The 18,879-nt window shown below is 37.3% G+C and overlaps 3 protein-coding genes across 3 annotated transcripts; 2 read left to right on the plus strand and 1 right to left on the minus strand.

The window, feature by feature from the left end:
• The first annotated feature begins 1,934 nt into the window (after positions 1 to 1,934).
• On the plus strand, positions 1,935 to 9,629 carry LOC121655300 (max-interacting protein 1-like). Its single transcript, XM_042009868.1, has 6 exons — positions 1,935 to 2,301; positions 3,403 to 3,505; positions 3,722 to 3,751; positions 4,925 to 5,039; positions 7,398 to 7,569; positions 7,685 to 9,629. The coding sequence occupies exons 1-6, from the start codon at positions 2,073 to 2,075 to the stop codon at positions 7,846 to 7,848; spliced, it is 813 nt and encodes a 270-aa protein (XP_041865802.1). The 5' UTR covers positions 1,935 to 2,072; the 3' UTR covers positions 7,849 to 9,629.
• A 309-nt stretch (positions 9,630 to 9,938) lies between these two features.
• On the minus strand, positions 9,939 to 14,581 carry smndc1 (survival motor neuron domain containing 1). Its single transcript, XM_042009869.1, has 6 exons — positions 14,423 to 14,581; positions 13,956 to 14,075; positions 13,466 to 13,608; positions 12,893 to 13,054; positions 10,688 to 10,841; positions 9,939 to 10,561 (listed from the first exon to the last, which is right to left on the minus strand). The coding sequence occupies exons 2-6, from the start codon at positions 14,073 to 14,075 to the stop codon at positions 10,424 to 10,426; spliced, it is 717 nt and encodes a 238-aa protein (XP_041865803.1). The 5' UTR covers positions 14,423 to 14,581; the 3' UTR covers positions 9,939 to 10,423.
• Positions 14,582 to 15,801: 1,220 nt separating this feature from the next.
• On the plus strand, positions 15,802 to 18,421 carry LOC121655299 (alpha-2A adrenergic receptor-like). Its single transcript, XM_042009867.1, has 2 exons — positions 15,802 to 15,916; positions 16,036 to 18,421. Exon 2 carries the CDS (start codon positions 16,214 to 16,216, stop codon positions 17,402 to 17,404), a length of 1,191 nt encoding a protein of 396 aa, XP_041865801.1. The 5' UTR covers positions 15,802 to 15,916; positions 16,036 to 16,213; the 3' UTR covers positions 17,405 to 18,421.
• Positions 18,422 to 18,879: the final 458 nt, after the last annotated feature.

Consider the following 18,879-nt stretch of genomic DNA (forward strand, 5'->3'; position numbering starts at 1 on the left):
CATTGCCTGGAGCCATTATATGAACAGACCACCAGTTAGCGAGCTAGCAAGCAGACTAACCAGGCAGGCAGGCAGGCAGGCAGGCAGGCAGGCAGGCAGGCAGGCAGGCAGGCAGGCAGGCAGGCAGGCAGATAGATAGATAGATAGATAGATAGATAGATAGATAGATAGATAGATAGATAGATAGATAGATAGATAGATAGATAGATAGATAGATAGATAGATAGATAGATAGATAGAGATATTCTACACAGTTTACATTGGATTTGTGATGGAGCTGTTCATTTTCCCACTCAACACCACCTAAAATGTCTTTTACACTAACATGTAACAGCGGGGTGTTTGCCACATTCTTCAACAAACACACTTTAACACACTCCAGCACTGTGTGACTTTGCCTCCACTGTGATAGCCGAGCCACTGGTGTAATCCTAAGGCTTTTCAGATTACTCCAGCTGGGGTCACATTCTACACCAACCTACAGCGGGTCAGCTTTCCACACTGTCACTATCAGTGTGCAGCACGCGCAGTAAGTCAGTCTGCACACAAGCCTCACAGCACAGATGAGACTTTTCTTGGTGAAACGCTGTCAGTTTCCATCCCCCACTGATCTCTGTCCATGTCTGAGCGACTGAGCATGCTGCTAGCAGAGCATGAAGTCTGATTTCATATTAATGTTGTTGTTTGGGATGTGAAATAGGTTGCAGAAACATGTTTGCTTAAATGCAAAGTGTAAGTAATGAGGGATGCAGAAATACATATTCCCAAATGGTCCAACAACTTTAGGATTTTGCACCGCTGCCAAAGAGGTGTGCATCTCCGTCTTAGCTGTCAATGTGTCAGGCCTAGTCGCCAGGCGGCTGATATAAACTCCATGGGAGGGTGTTCTTTCTCACAGGCGTCCGTTACAGGCCTGGCCACATCTGCAGTGGGCAAGCCATCTGCACCCATTGTCTCGGAGGCACAACACAGCCCTGCACGCATGGCTTGCCTTGTAAAGGCAGTCTCTTTCCCCTCTGTTCTCTTCTAGCCTTCACAGTGTGGGGGGAAAATGACTTCTTAATCTCTCAGAGGGAACAACAGAGGTGGACCATCAAGCTAGAAGCTGATTTAATTTCAAGGTCAGTTTTGGAAAAATAGCTAAGAACTTTAAACATCCATTGTCCATTTTTATGAAATGTGCCCTAAAGGATAGGCATGTGATGTTAAACTTACTTGCTGGTGTTTATTTCTTCATCCCTTTGTGAATTTAACTAGCATTGAGGCAACATCGCATTAGTCCTTTGAATTTTCACCTGAGTACCACCCTTTTACAAAAATAAATGTGGGATGCACTGGTAAGAAAGCAAATTACCTTAAATTACCATATCAGACACTGGAGTGCACCTTCTTGCTGCATATTCAATCAGCTTTCAGATCTCACACAGGTATATTTCAAGTTAGTGCCACAGATGAAAGAGCACATGCGTCACTAACTGTTCCTTGGACTTGCTTAAATGTGGAGAGATGCTGATGACAATAAAGGCGCATGGGAATAATGTGCTCTTCCAGCATTTATGTATTTCCATGTGGGGTCCTTTAAAAACATAAAAGACCCAGGTGATTACATATTTATTACTGGGGCCAACCTGGCAGCTGATGTTTAAGCTTAACTGACGATTGCATCTGATACTGTCTACTGCCACATACAAACATTAAGGGGTAACAATGTGCACATGAGAGGGAGGATATGTTTGCCATTATGTCAGGTGAAATAAAGCAGCTTTATTGCAAAATAACGCAGCCATTATGTCATGTCACTGGACATAAGTTTGGTATTTGTTACTCTCCTGCAGTATTGATAATGAGGATTTGTTATGGCACATTGGACAATGAATGCAATGTGCATGCGTTAGTGGGAGGGATTATCCACCAAGTAGGGCAAGTGGCTGAGGCTAAGGACTGCAATTCCATCCAGCCTAGTTCATTTCAGTCATCCGCTCTGTGCACTCACAGGACAAGGGGAGCAATTTTCAGCGCTGCGTATTTGTCAAAGCCCTCCCCCAAAAGAAAAGCCTTAAGTATAACAAAAAATGGTAAAGTACATGAGACAGCACAGCGAGCTGAAACCCGAAGAGGTCCTGTCGGAGTCCGATGCGTCCATGGACCAGCAGGATTTCGGAGAGATGTCCGACTATTCTTTCAGCGACGTTTTATACTCCAAATGTTCCGCAATGGACCAAATCGGCACTTTTATGAAGAACGTGCAAGTGCTGCTCGATGCAGCCAATTACATTGAAAATATTGAGAAGAACAATGGAAGTAAGTAAACACGAACTGTAGGGGATATTAATGCGCCGAGCAGACAACAATAGAGGCGAGGGCGACAAAAGACGAGCAGCGGACAGATGAACTGGCCCGAAAGCAGCCAGAGATGTTTCACCTGCTGCTGCTAATCGACCAGGCAAATACAAATTATAACGAAATTATATTAGGGGAGACAGAAGTCTTAAATTTGTCAACCAGCATAACCAGAGAGATTAATTTCACTGCAACATTAGCCTGCAGCTATCCGATGCCATTTAAACAGGGCTTTTGCAGACTGCGGGAGATGCACCATACTTTGCTATATTCACGGTTTAAAAAAGTCTCCATATGTGCACTTTTAGGTTCAGACATGTCCACAGTTATAAAATTTGAGATATCCCATTTCTGGTCCTTTTTTATTTTCAGTTAATCGTTGCTCATCTACTGATTATTCCCTTAAAACACCCAATCCACATATAAAATATCGCATTAACAGTTCCTTTCGCCAGTAAAGACTCCGGTTGAGTTTTTGTTTCCGCTTAAATTTTCTTATTTTAGGTCCTGCTATGGTTCTTTCGGGTAGCCGCTGCTTCCTTGTATGTGCTGTTCACATGGTTTCCACATGGAACAAATTGCAAAGTTTTTATTGGTCGGGACACATGTTCCCAGCGCGAGGTTCAGTGCACACAACCAATCAGATGCAGCTAAATATGTGACGTCGTATGTTACTGAGAAGGAGGGTTCATGGGAACTGTAGGCTTTATACCTCAACAGCGAGCATACTGTTGAACGGGAGTCGTTGTGCCAAAATTACCCGTACACATTTTTTTTTTCCATTTTTTAAAACTTTCTTCTTATAATCCAACCATTTTTTCCTGATGTATTTGTTGTTAATTACTTATTATTATTAATTATGTAAAACAATTTATCATTATCATCATCAAAAGTGCAAGATTGCATTAATATTTTCAAAAATGTCTTTTTGTACATTACATAGAGTTAATGTTTACATTGTATTTCCATTAATTTGCTGCCACATCTTAAGATAAGTCTAAAATTCAAGCCAGATAATGACCAAACGACATATTTAATCATCTTTATTCTTTTCTTCATCAGAATGTGAGCATGGGTACGCTTCAACATATCCTGCTACACAGATTGCACATCAACAGAAACAACGTAAATTCAAGAACAGAAAATTGGACAATATTCACAATAGGTAGGTTGATGACTTGGAAAAATGACCAAGTTAAAAGCAGTTGATGCAAATTTGAGATCATCTCTGACACATTATCAGTGTCATTATTGTTCATAAGCACTCTGCAGGATCAGCTAACACATACTGTAATTGGTTTGTGCACAGACTGTCTGTATTATGTGGTGTTTTGCATTATTAAGACATGTGACGTTGTTTATATATTTGTCATTTCAACAGATCAGCACACAATGAACTGGAAAAAAACAGGTGAGGCCAGACTGAAGAGGTTATTTCAGTGCATTTTTATGACACTAACAGCCAGCTCTGCAAAGTAAAGAACAAGCAAGATGAGGATGGAATTTTAGTTTACATTTTTGTTTGCAAAACCCTTACAAAAGAGGAAGAATGAATCTTCAGTCTTTAAACTGACGTTGCAAGAATTTATCTCAGCTGTTTGTCTCGAAATGGAGCTTCAATCTGATAAGCCAAAAGCTCTCTCCACCCTTCCACATTTGGATATCTTGAGCCTATGCTAAATGTGTGAACCATATAATTTAAAAATGGTTCACTGTAACTTAATAAATTAGCTTGTTATCACAGCACTCAAAGAGTCCTTATTTTTCTATATCAACAAGTTGGAAGCTGAAATATTGTACAGGATAGCAGTGTACATTTTGCAAGGCAAATAAAATGGAGCCTCAGTAGCAGCACTGTTCCTGGAGGACATGCAGACATTTCCCCAGTCAGCAAACGGGAACCCTCTGTTTCCAGACAACAGGGCTCCTTCCTGAGAAATTCACAGCTGCAGATCTAACAACAGCTCACTTTTTCTGCTCTGGGATAAGCCAGCGTCTGCCTTAAGCAGGAAATAAATGTCAGGATGCGTTTTTTTTTCTAAATTTAAATGTCCAGCTATGTCTCTGTGTGAGATTCTTGCTTTCAGAGATAAATGCTGAGGGAAGTGGCACCTCTAGGAAGAAGGCTACTAGTGGATTATTTTTTTTTACATCACAAAATGGTGGCCAATGCAGAGATGACATCATGATTTGACCTACATTTTCCTCCGTTATTTAAAAGCATAGTGAGGGCCTTTGCCAGCTTCGGCATGCATTGAGACCACAGACCCCAGAGTCTTTGGTGGATCATAAGCACAATATCGTGCAGACCTCAGCAGCTTTGAAATATGGGGCCATATAAAAAATTATGTGTAGTACATGTTATAGTAAAAGTTTCTTTGCCTGAATACCATAACCAAATATATGTTTAAATGTTACAATACAAATCATGTTTTGATGAGGAGTTAATAATAATATCTGACAGAATCTAGATGAGCTAAAACAAGAATAATGCATGAATAATAAAGTTATATTTAATGTTGTACTTTACTCTGTGTGTGGTGTCTCTGAACAGATACTAGCCCAACTGTGTCTCCTTCCACAGGCGAGCACATCTCCGCTTGTGTTTGGAAAGGTTGAAGTCACTCATCCCTCTGGGACCAGACTGCAGTCGGCACACCACACTGGGACTACTCAACAAGGCCAAAGCACACATCAAGGTGTGGCAGTCTGAACAGCATGATGCTGTCATGGGATTGTGGGCTGCTGCAGGTTCAGTTTTGTTCCCTATAGTTATGACATAATCATACATTTCTTAAAGACTGGTGGTGGTGGTGCATTAGTGATTTGACTGATGTCAGTTTGGCGTGAAGGTAAAAAGTAAAAAAAAAAAATTTATAATAATAATAATAATAAAAAACAAAAAGCAAAAACACCTTTGCCACAGCCATAGTAAAAACAAAACAAAACAAACAAACGAACAAAAATAAACAGTGAGTGTAAAGTGTCTAGCATTTTGATCTCAAATCAAAACAACTAAATGGTCTACTGTTGTTAATTTTATGACTGGAAAATATCTTTAGTGGAAAAAGTCTGTTCATGGTTTGTGATCATGCACGCTACAAGTACAAAACCAGACTTGAGTATTGACAGTGAAATATATATGTGCTCCCATGAGTTAGAAAAAAATGTTGATCTGTGGTACTGCAGGGAATGACTTTGATACGCAATGACAATTACTAGTATCCAATCCATTTGGGAGACCTTGTGGATTCTGAGTAATAGCTTACAAAATCTAAGCTCCACTAGTCTCACTGATCCCGTTTTTCATTTTTACAACAAAACACTACTTTAATCTCTCGGCTCCTGCTATTGGTGGCCCAGTTTCTTTGTTTTTCCTTTGAGATGCAAACATCTGTGCTGTCATGATGCTTCACTGTCCACCGCGCACAGTGACAGTGATGCCACCCTTTCTGCATAGAATTCTGTCAAAAAGTCTTTTTTTAGTTCAAAACTTGTTGAGAAGGTATTGCCTGAAAGAGGCATGTTTACCTTGTTCGTTGTACTTCATAGCTTTACATCAGCGATGGTTTAACAACAAACATACTGGCTGTTATCAGTAACATTGGGATTTTCTCAGGTGCAATTTCAGGGTAATTAGACAACTGCACCTTAGGGCACTTTGGCCTCAAAACGTTATGGTTAGTGCCTGGTGCTTGCAGTTTAGTTTTCTTTTCAGCAAATCTCAGTGGGGTTGTTGTAGAGTAGACTGTCCTCTGCAGGATTTTAGACCTTGGTTAGTCACCTTGGTTACTCATGTCATTAACCCTGACCACTAGTTTTTTAAGCTCCAGATGTGCTGGGAGAATGGATTGCTGAAATGTAAGGGTCTCCATGCTGACTGCAAGCTGAGATGTGACTGAGGGCCACAATATGAAAGCAATCCTGGAAACAGTTTGTTATATTTTTATCAGAGTGAAGAGTTATAATGAAAGTCTTGATGTCAGCTGTTGACTTTGGACTTGCATCCAGGAAGTGAATCTTGTTAAATGTTACTGTTTTGTGTTTCTGGAACCAGAAGTTCCATAGAAAATGAGGGAACAGTTGCAACCAGCATAAGGTTTACAGCTACAGGAAGTGAAAGAGAAAAAGAAAAAATATTTGTATAATAGATATACACTATTCACAAAAACTGACATTTCATTTTTTGTGTATATATGTATGTTTATATATATATATATTTTCTTAATTTATGCAACTATAGAAGTGTCTTCAAACATTACTTTATATTACATTAGTGTCCAATGTGGTGTATTTTGCTTTAAGAAGAGGAGTGCTGGTAATTTATGTACATATCTTCCATTTTATGTAACAATTCAATAATGTTTCAGCAGACAATAGTTGTAGTTAACCAATAATTTGCATTTATCATTGTGTAAAAATCATATTAACCTTAACAAATATAAGTGTACCTGCAAGCTGGAATTACTCTTTATTTGTGTTGTTCTAAAGCACAACTTATTATTATTATTATTACACTTATTATCTTGTTACAGTTTTATGTATCAGCTTTAATGATTTATGGGTAAATAAATTAGACATGATTAACATCAAGGCTTGATATCTACTGGGCATTGGTTATGTATTGGCTTAAATATTTGTGGAATTAGTTTAAAATATAAATTTTTTTATTTTAATTTATCATTAAAAAAAATGTACTGACCAGAATAAATGTCCATTATGAGTTATTTGGTGAGATAACTTATAGCTAAGAAGGCATAAAAATAGTTTCTATCAAATGCAGAACAGGATGACCTTTATGTTCTCTTCATGTTCCATCCAGCCATATTTCACTCCTATCTGCCTCATGTAGACTCCATCTACTTGCTGTTCCTGTTGGATAATTTATTGGAAGGGACATTTGACAGCAGTAACTATGTCATAAATTACTGCCTATGTGTAAAGTCCTTACTGCTTCTAAACCAAAACAGGAGATTGTATCCCCACACACTGTGTATTGTTCGTATTTCTGCATATCAAGAGTTTTAAATTAAATGCACTTATGTTTTTGTTTTCAGAAACTTGAAGAAGTAGACAGAAGGAGTCAGCACCAACTAGAAACCCTAGAGAGGGAGCAGAGGCACTTGCAGAGGCAGCTAGCCCTGTTGCAGACTCATGGTGAGCGAGAGAGGGTCCGCACAGACAGCCTGGGCTCCCGTATGGACTCTGATCGCTCCGAGTCTGACAGAGGTTGGTGCCCTAATTAAAGCTTTGTTCTTTTCCCTTCCAGTTTCAGTTATTTACACTCACCAAGTTAAGAGGTTTAGCCTGCATTAATCAAAGTTTTGTTTATGTGTTTAAACAGAGGAAATTGAAGTCGATGTGGAAAGCACTGAGTTCTCCCATGGAGAAATGGACAGTGTTAGCACCAGTGGTGCAAGCGACCTGGATGACCACAGCAGCCGGCAGAGCTCAGCCAGTGACGAGGGCTACTCCACTTGCAGTCTAAAACTGGCCTTCTCTGCTTAAAGCACCAGCCTATACTTTCACTTAAGCTGCAGTCTTTTATGGCTTTCACCTCTCTAAGTACCAGCCTATTGCTCCCCCCCCTCCAAAAAAAAAAAAAACAGTTTAGGTTAATTGTGTTCAGAGGAAACAGCATCCCTCCTGACAAAAGAAACATCTACTCCATTCAAGAACCCGCCTTAATTCCAGCTCAGTCTAAAAGCTAAAAAAACAACATCTTGCTCCAAAAGACAATGAGCTTCTGTTCACAACAAACTTAAATATTTGGCAAAATACAATTCTTCATTTTCAAAGTTGACTTTAACCAATAACCTGAATGTCCCTTTACATGTTGCCAACTCAAATTAACCATACTTGTTCTAAATATTGATCTTGTTGAGGACTCATTATTGCATCAGTGTCAAACACTGAAAGGTAGACTACATTTAATCAAATTGATCCTCAAAAGCCAGCAAAACACTCGGGCACACTCACACAAACAATACCAGCTAGAAGCTCACCATTGGGAACGTTTGCTCCATCTGCCTTGTAAAAATAATGCCCTTTTTCATTGGATAATATATCCAGACAGCACTTCTTGTCAATGTACAAGCCAGCAAGGGCTATAATGTCTGCATTCCAAAATGTGTAACACAGATATACAACCTTTGCGTTAGGACCCACAACCATCACTGACCCATGTGGTGCCCTTTTTTTGTCCTACGGAATCTAGTGGGCTAGTCCACCTTTGTTATTTTAACTTATTTTGCTTATAATTCTATTTATTTTTGGTATATTTAATTATACTGTAGCTACATTTTGGTCATGCTGAAATGGGAAATAAATCGTTGATTTTAAATACGTCAATCAAACTTACTTGATGTAAAATCCCCACTAAAGCATATGAAGTGCTACACGTTTAATCTATTACTCAGTGACATTTAGTTGAATGCTTTTACACTATTTGCAGATTAAATTTTTTTGGACAGTTATAAGCTTTCCCACACTTGTTCAAGCACACAGCTCAAGCAATAATGTTTCTAGTTTGATATCTGTGATATTGGTTGGGTTTAGTACATTGTTGTGTCCGTCCAACTCCCAATTACAGATTTACACTTGCTTCAGTAGTATTAGCTACTTATAATCAGCATTAAATTGATTGTAATTGACTTTAAAAGCTATGGTGCATGTGTCTTGAATGTAGCCTTTCTAATGATATTTTAATGTACTCTGGACTGATGAGTAATTTATCGGTAGCATGAACAGGAAAACTACAGAAAATGGTTTTGATTTATATTTCTGTGTTTACTACTGCTTTTTCCATACTGTGGCGGAAAAAGTACAAAATCTAATTCTTTAAATCTGAAGACTTCTCACTTATAATTCAATGTATTTTAACACAGTTGCACTACCAACCTGTTTGACTCCATGAAACCAAATAAGACATTTCGATATGATCATTTATCAGCATTAAGTAAATCACCACCAAATTGTGTCTTAACAAGGGGATTGACTCCTGCACAAAGTTCCTTGTTAGAGGTCCTTCACTCCTCCTAACCCCCAACACGTTTGGGAAACTATAAAATGCACTATAAAAATATTGTTTAAAAAAAACAAATAAAAAAAAAAACAACCAAACTTTTGTTGAGGAATTATGTTGAGGCACACCCCAGAATGTCCTTTCTGTGCTTTCTCAGCCATCTGAAGTGACTTTTGTGCAAAATATGTGCTGCCGGTCCCCTGCTAATACTTTGTTACAGCTCCCTGATAACTATTCCTGGAATCGTAATAAACTTCTACACACATATGATGTGTCTCTTATTTTAAATGTACAATTAATATTTAATAATTATACGATTAAATGTGAGAATATATATATATATATATATATATATATATATATATATATACACACACACATACACACGCACACAAGTTCACAAGGTTCATACATTTTGTTTGAATTGATCCAAAAAGAAAGCAAGAAAGAAACTTGTAAGCTACTAACTGTTGTGCTCGGTCTTAATAAGGGTGCAATTCTTTGCTGCCACCTATAGGACCTAAGAGGGCAAGACTTCAATGTATTAACATAAAAAAATACACAGAAGCAGTCATTTTAAAAACTGAAAACAAAAGGTTTATTTCACTGTTATGTATATATACAATTTAAAATGCAAATTCAGCCATTTTAAATCAACACAATTATTAATGTTCAAATATCCTCACTATGTGTCAAGAGTTTAAAAATCCTGCCTCAAATGTACAACCCATATCTAAAGGTGTGTCTATACAGATCCCAGCAGGTGTTTTGCCTCAGTCAAATATGGGGACAAAAACAAAACGGCTCTTTTACCTAAAACACCACTTCCTGTTGTTACATAACAAATGACCTTGTTCCAGTGCAGGAAGAAAATCCCTCATGGATTTTTGTTGTATCTACATAATACATAAGAAAACTACAACAATATTTCAAACACAGGTGTGCAAGCAAATTTTCTTTGAAAGCTTTCTTTACTTGAGAAACATAAATGTATAAACACAATGGAAAGCACTGATACAATTGGTATACAGCGAATTATTATGTACATAATATATTACATTATTGTGGCATTAGATGTCTGACGTTGTATTTGGATGTGTCATTGTACTGGGTCATAGGTTTATCTGCAATACCACATGTTCCCACTCCCACTTTCCCATTTACGCTTTCTGGAGATGCAAATATGCTTCTCTTTACCTAAAGGAAACAAAACAACATAGTAAGTGGTCAGAAAAAAAAATCCCCAAAAACAACAACAAAAAAGACAATGTTTGACATCTTCTATGTTAAAAAACAGAAGAAGAAGAAAAAAAGAACACATACCTGTCCTTTCTTGTTCTTTGAGTAAGCTTTGTTGTTGAACTGCTGCCACTTTGACTTTTGCTCCTCTCTTTCTTGCTCCAACTCCTTCATTCTCTGGACCTTTTTTTGGGCTTTCTTCTTCTTATACTCCCGCTGCTCTGCTATCTGCTCTTTTCTAGAAGGATAAGAAAAAACACCGACTTCAATCAAAAGCATTTTACATAAAATCTGAATATAGTGACATGGTCACAAGATTGTAAACACTAGATGAGCAGTAATGCTATGAATTATAATAAAAACCGTACACAACTGTCACCACAGGCAGGTGTCTAGTTACCACAAGTGTAGAAATTATTAATGCTTGTGTAAAGATGATTATTATTATTGCTGTGATAAATCAATTATAACAAAATACATATCTCTCTATTAAGAGAATTGCTAGTTTATCTATTTGTACAATTAAAATGTGGTCATACAGGCATATTTTTTTTAATCCCAGTGTTTTCCACACAGCTGCTAAAGTAAATATAGCATTTCATCTATTTTGAATTTTTTTCTTTTTTAAGAATTCTCATTAATAGTTTAAATTTGTGACAGTACTGAGGTAAGAGGAGGGCACCTAGTCCAGCCTTTTTGTTTCTAATAAACACAACAAGCTGCCACTACAACTCATGGAGGGACAGATGTGTGCCATTCTTCACTTGATGCACCTCTGAGACAGCAGTGGAGGACATTCCCAAGCCAAATTTGTTTGTACACCTGCATAAGGGACAGCCAGCATGATGGAAGACATCCCTCTTAACAGAGATGTCACTCTTGGTGACACAGTTTCATGCAACTTAAAACTGAATGATATGCTATCAAATCTTACTCAGTTTGTTCAGTATTATGTGTAAATGTCAGCCACTGCAGCATGAGGGTTTGGGATTCTTTTTTGGGCAATATAGCACAAACTAAAGTATGTAAAGGGCTACTGCCATGTAGGGACGTCACAATTAATTAATTTCACTATTAACTGCAGTATTAAATGCCACGATTACATCATCACAAATATTTCTCAATATCATCACTTACATAAAAGATCTTATTTGAACCATGATGGCAGATCAGTGCAACTTTGTGTAAAAAAAAAAAAAGATTCTCAGATACCAATCAATTTTAAAATTTAGTTTCTAGTTGGATATTAATTAGCACGTGTATCGTATTGTATCAAGTATTGTGAAGAAAAGGACACTTATGTAATTAAGTACACTAACCAGTGTTGAAGTTGTTTTTAGATTTTTTTATTGTTTGCACCACAGTGAGCAAACAGTCAGAGAACACTGTTCGAGATAGTTTGAAGACTACTCTACAAAAACTAATAGAGCTTTAAAATAATGCATTTATTTGACATTGTTAATGCCTTTTCTTATATTTATTAATATATGTTTGTTTTATTGTTTGGATTGTGTTGTTGTTGCGCAGAGAACAAAAACGTTAGTTGATATATTAAAAGGGTTATCCTTTAAATGTAAAGCTTGAAAACTATCAATCTATATAAATAAGGAAGATAAAGTGGTTTGTGGTTGATTCTGTTCACCACTGTGACAAGGCACCTATGTGCCAAAAAATATGCTTTTCTCACTGAGATGATGCCAAATTTGGATTTTTTTTAAATATATGATTTTTTTTAAATATGACTTTGTTGTTTTTGTGTTACTGTGAAATCAAAAGAAAATGTGTTTATTTCACAGATTGATTTCTTGGCAATACAGCCCTAATTAAAACTTAAAGACCTACAAGGAGTGTTCATGTGATTTTACACATTGATAGTGTTGTGACATTAACACATAATAATCGTGATTATAGAAAATCTGGATTATTTCTTTAATAATAATCGAAGCAAGAAAATACGTAATCGTGACGTTCCTACTGCCATCAGTCGGATGCCATCAGACCCTCCTCTTTATGTGCACAGCCAAATGATATATGAAAACATTATAACTTACAGAAAAAGGGCTCTTTAGCCTTTACCCTGTACAGCAAATGTTGCCTACTCGGCAAGCATAAGGCAAGATTAAGTTTTTTATTTAGTAATTTATTTTTTACCCATTACAAACTTCTTTTTCACAAAAGCACCTAGCAACAAGTTTCAGTCTGCCAGGGTGTTAAAAGCCTGTATGTCTTTTTAGAATTGCAATCACTAAAAACAGCCTGAAGATGAATCAAGTCAGTAAGAGTTCATACCTTGACTTTGGCTTTATACTTCCATCCTCATCGGAACGTTTCCCCTCCTCTGCCACTTTAAGGTTCTGCAGAGGAATCACTTCGGCATTTCCATATCCAGTGAAGGTAACAGCTGCAGTGCTGTTGTCTCGATCTATCTCCTCAATTTCAGCCTCATACACCCTGCCAAAAAATCATGTCTGTAAGCAGGTGAGTATGGGCCAAAGACTCAAGCTCAATAGTAACGTAATATACAATCCTAAATATCAGTATCTGCATATCAGTATCTGCATTTAATTCAGCAAAAAAGGTCGTACCTACAATGTTTAAGGCCATTCCTTTAAGATTATTCTGATAAATGCAGGACTAAGTAAATATAGTCTGTCAATATTGAATTTTGTCAATACCATTAATTTGTGCATCAGTGTACAGGTTGATTCAACTGAGTTTTAATATTTTTTATAAATGTGCACCAAATATCCACTCAACTACATTTCACATTTCTGTAAACCAACCAAATAACTCATTTTGCAGTGCTGCAAAGGCATGCATTTTCATGTAAGGTTTTCAATCAAAGAGGCTGGTGACACTCACTGTCCATCCTGACTCCACGCAGCCATGCACCTGTCTCCCACTTTCCAGCTATGCTTTGTGGGAACTGTGTCTGAACCACTTGTCTTGGAAGCCCCATCAGCAGGCTGAGAGGTCAGAAGGTCTTTTGTCAGGTCAATGACTTCCTGTGGAAGAAACAACAAAAGGGAGTCACATGTCCATAATAAGTTTAGACAAATCTTTCTTCAAGAAATCTAGTTTTCTCAATTTTAAACTGTATATAGTGCAACCAGTTTTAAGGATGTGACTAATTTTGCTGAAGGATATAGAGTGTAGCAAAGATTAAATAGAGTGGACGGCACTACAATAGCAAATTTGAGATAAATACAGCCCATGATCGCATTCTAATAAAATGTACATGCTAATCTTTCCCTTAATTTGATGTGCTGGAAAAGCAAACACCCCTCTCTCTCAAAACCTGAAACTAGTGTGTGATACTTTGTAGCGACTGTAAACAATTAAGTACACAAACCTGCAAGTCTTTCTGGAGTTTAAGCAGATCTTCATTTTCCTGGTCGGTAGATAAGGCAACTTCTACTTGCTGCAGCTGGGCTTTGTAGCTGCTCAACTGTTTCATCAGGTCTTCTGACATCTGTATTCCAGCAAAACATAGGAGTAGCATCCAGAATGAAATAGCTAACCATTAGCTTATGCTCAATAATCCAACCGGAACATCTAGCTCAAGTTTAGAATAACAGTGGCCCAACTAAACAAAAAGACTAATGTAAACTAGCCTAAACGTGTTTCTTTTTTTCCCAACAAAAATGTCGTAACAAGAATTTACCACAGCGTTCAAATTAGCATGCCGCTACTTTAGCTGTATGCTAAGTTGACAGCCTTGGCCTTCTCGTCGAGGTAAATGTAACGAATAGAAGCTAAAGCTAGTAAATACGGCAAGGGTCAATGTCGCACAAACAAGGGCTCTGCGTGTAACCTTACCTTGATATGATGCTACTGCCCAGTAAATACAAATATGATTCAAATATCAACTCGTTAGTTTTGTAAAGCGCCTGCTTTAAATAAAGTATGCCTCTCGAACGGCTAACCGGACAACCTCCAAAACATTTCCTCGCGCTAACAGGCAACAGAATGCAACTTCGTACCCCAAGAGGATCGCTAGCGCCCCTATCGGCTGGAAATAAGATTGATATCTGCACGCTCCTTTTCTATGGGAACAACTTCATTATGTAGGTTCTGTGTATGTAGGGCACAGCCCTATAACGTTTGTCTCGTAACATACAAAGGTACGCTACAACCTATTCATTTGTTCTCATGCGCCTGCTAACATAGCTATTGTGCTATTTCTTTAAATGGGTTAAAAAAGTTTTGTACTCTTCAAGTAAGGAGTCTCACAGAAAAAAAGAAAAAAATCATGCTGAACTCTTCACAAGACATAAACAAGACAGCAAACATGGTTGCATCTTGGTTGTGGTATATATAATGTGATCACAAGTAGCCTAAAAGGTTAAGAACATCTGCTGTCCTCCCACAGATTAAACAAAAACGTGGTGAGTCAAATAGTGAATATTACAGTATGACTGTGACCATTATAAATAAGTACAACAAGATACAAAACTAAGCTAGACTTCATTTGAATGAAAAACCCCAGATTAAATAAGTGCATTTCTTAAATAATATGAAGAAAAAAAATAGCATTTATTAATTTTACTGTGTGAGAGCACACAACATACAGGATTGCTACACAAAATTAACAATTCCAGAGTGTAAGAGAGGTAGATCTAGTTAGCACATTATAAAGTGGAGGAATAATAATTACTTGAGTTAAATAATGTAAAAAATATAAAAATGTGCACAGATAAACATTTTAATTAAGCAGTATATACAAAAAAAGTTATAGGGTAAATTACTGTTCATGTTTATATGTTGATAACTGACATTTTTCACCTTTCATTTTGACTAATCCTACCATATCAAGATTGAGAAAAAAAATTGACAATATTTTTTATATTATATATTGCCATATCTGTGCCCTTGAATTGTGACTAATTCAGTAACTCCTATCTTCTCTTTAAAGACAATTCTTTAATGCTTTTCTTCATTTAAGGGATACCAATTATATGTGAAACACAACTACAAAGCCATATAGACTGCACTCTTACACCACTGTAATTTTATAGTACACAGATATTACTTCTATAAATCAACATATTTATTAATGTCATAATCAGCCAATGGCTTTCGTGTTTAGAAGCAACACCAAATCTCTTTTTAAATCTCCACTAGAAGAACTCCGCCCATTCCAGAGGAGACAGCATTACAGATCCCCAGCGTCAAATCAAGCTTATATAAAAGACACACTCTACTTCAGCTACAGTAGATGAAAAGACCTGCCTGAGCCTGCCAAACCAGGGATATAAGTCTGTTTGAAAAGATGTTCTACTGGGATATAACTGTGCATTTATATTCTTAAAGGTAGGTAGAATATTATTTTCTTTTCTTTTGTGAAGAGTATATTAAAAATAAAATATAAAAAAATATTTCTAGAATTTCTGTCAAGTTGGTCTCTTTTTTTCTTTTTCCTCATTTGAAAGGAGGAAGGAACCACACATTTCTTCAACAATCTCTTCCAGTGATCCAAGTAAAAAGACTCAGTTCTCTGATGCAATGTTTTTGAATGGATTCACATTATAGACTGTTGGAAAGCACAGCTTGGAAACCCTCTGACAGAAGTCTAATCAGACTGTCCTGTCGATCCTCCAGCTCATCCTGATGGGTTGTCTCAACCTAACCAGTGGAAATGAGACTTTGGCTGGCAAGCCCCCTTACACTGTCCAGACCTCTGTGCCACTCACAATACTGGTGGCTATGCTCATCCTGCTGACTGTGTTTGGCAATGTCATGGTAGTAATTGCAGTGATCACAAGCCGAGCTCTGAAAGCACCCCAGAACTTGTTTTTAGTGTCTCTGGCATCTGCAGACATCCTGGTTGCCACCTTAGTGATGCCATTCTCTTTAGCAAATGAACTCATGGGCTACTGGTACTTTGGTAAAGTGTGGTGTGAAATCCATCTGGCCTTGGATGTATTCTTCTGCACCTCATCTATTGTTCATTTGTGTGCAATAAGCCTGGACAGATACTGGTCTGTAACTAAAGCAATAGGGTACAATCTAAGAAGGACACCACGCAGGATTAAATGCACAGTCTGTTCAGTCTGGATACTGGCTGCCATTATTTCATTCCCTCCTCTTATCACTATGAAAAAGGATGAGGGCAAAAAGGACAGCCCTGTATGCAAAATTAATGAGGAGAAATGGTACATCATATTCTCTAGCACTGCCTCCTTCTTTGCACCTTGCATCATTATGATTATGGTATATGCAAGAATCTATCAGATTGCCAAGAAAAGAACACGGGCTCCACCAGGACAGAGGCAAAGAGAGAATGGCAACTTAGAAGACACCAAGCTTGGGCTGGACCCCCCCAAAAGAAGAGACAGAGAAGATGAGATGAAACAGGAGATCAATGGGCTTAATGTAGAGGAAGAGGCTTCCTCGTCTGATGGGAATGAAACCATTCTATGTTCCTTGAGGAAGAAGAAGAGTGTGAGAACAACCAAAGTGACTCAGGTGAAGCCTGGAGAAACCTTTTTAAAGGCAGAGGTGCTGTCCACAGTGACAGTGAACAGGTGGAAGGGAAGGCAGTATAAAGAAAGACGTTTTACCTTTGTCCTGGCTGTAGTCATGGGAGTGTTTGTTCTTTGTTGGTTCCCCTTTTTCTTCACATACACGCTGGCGGCTGTGTGTGACACCTGCTGTGTCCCAGAGACATTGTTCAAAATGTTTTTCTGGTGTGGTTACTGCAATAGCTCGCTTAATCCTATTATATACACCATATTCAATTCTGACTTCAGGAAATCTTTTAAAAAGATCCTCTGTAAAAGAAACAGAGGAGTTTTGTAAATAACACTTTTCTTTTGTGCATTTTGTATTATTTTACATTAAGGCTTCCATCAGTAGGTGCTTGTTGTGTAATATTAATAAAAAAGAAAAATAATGTGCAGTTTGTTTTGAAGCTTGTAATAGAATTTCTCCTTCTTTGTTTATATTTTCATAGTAAAGAATTGTGACATAAGTGGTGACACATTTTCTATACAATTTGTTCTTGTTTTGTGACTATATCACAATATTTATTTATGTTCATGGTGCAATATGTCATTGTTTCTAAACTTTGGGGGCCGAAGTAACAGGAAAGTCGGGAGTCTTCAAATGTTTATATAAAATATATGAAGTAAAGGTTTATACCACCTGCATCACTGATACAATTAGCATTAGAATGGTTTTTATTGTCCATTTTTGTGAGTTTCAAAGTATGCATGCAAGAGTCTGCTATTGGACGTTGCCCTAGCAACCTGAATATTCTCTGCAGTCACAAGACTAAAAGATTGTGAAATGCTGCAGTATGTTACAATAATATAAAACTCCTAAAATGTCATACATTTGTAAATAAACAAGGCAAGTAATCATGACAGATGAAAATTGAGTTATGTGCTCACATCAGCATTTGGTTTGCAGTGGAAATTAAATGTCCAGATGATGGACATTACTGGGAATCCAAGCAGGCCTGTCACAGTTGTAATGTAATTGCCTGATTGCGATTATTTGAGCCCATCATTTTTCATAATTATTAGTTTTTCCATTGTTTTAATTTGACTTAGGGTTTTTTAATGACAAGTGAACCTTCCTATAATTTGGTTTATTAGCATCTGAATGGAGAATGGCACCACCAACAGTTATCTGTAAATACTTTTAATATTTAATGGTCTGCTCTTTTCACTGACTGAATATTGACATTATTGAGTTGTTGTGCATGACAAGGATATCGACTATTGCCATATGGCTCCAATGTTTAGTTCCAATAAATGACTATTCTTCGTAATATGTATGTATATTGCTAAAAATCAAGCAGATTGTATAATAGTGACATAGAATGAACATTAAATGAGACATTTTTATTGCAATTATTTGTCTATGTATTAAGTATTGAGCTCATCCTCTGACCCGCTAAGATTTAACACATTGGAACCCAATTCATCTTTGCAGAGTTGTACGAACAATGGCAAGATCCCATGAAAGCAATCTGAAAAGGATGTTCTCTCCACCCTACCAACTATCTCACACTCTCATAACAAGAACAAGACAATTATATGAAAGGAAAATTATGCCTGGGAGGTCTGGGTAGCACAACAATGTTGAACACAGTTTATCTTGAATTATAGCCCCTCATATCAGGATATCATTAAATCCTCCCCTGGAGTCAAACAGACGTCACACAGCAATTGAAATATGAGTGGCTGCTGCAAATTACACTGTGAGGTAAATATCAACCAACTTATCAGCGTTTTGTGCTCATAGACTGTTATCAGTATCCCCCTTCT

Source organism: Melanotaenia boesemani, chromosome 16, assembly GCF_017639745.1.
Source record: "Melanotaenia boesemani isolate fMelBoe1 chromosome 16, fMelBoe1.pri, whole genome shotgun sequence".
Lineage (NCBI taxonomy): Eukaryota > Metazoa > Chordata > Actinopteri > Atheriniformes > Melanotaeniidae > Melanotaenia > Melanotaenia boesemani.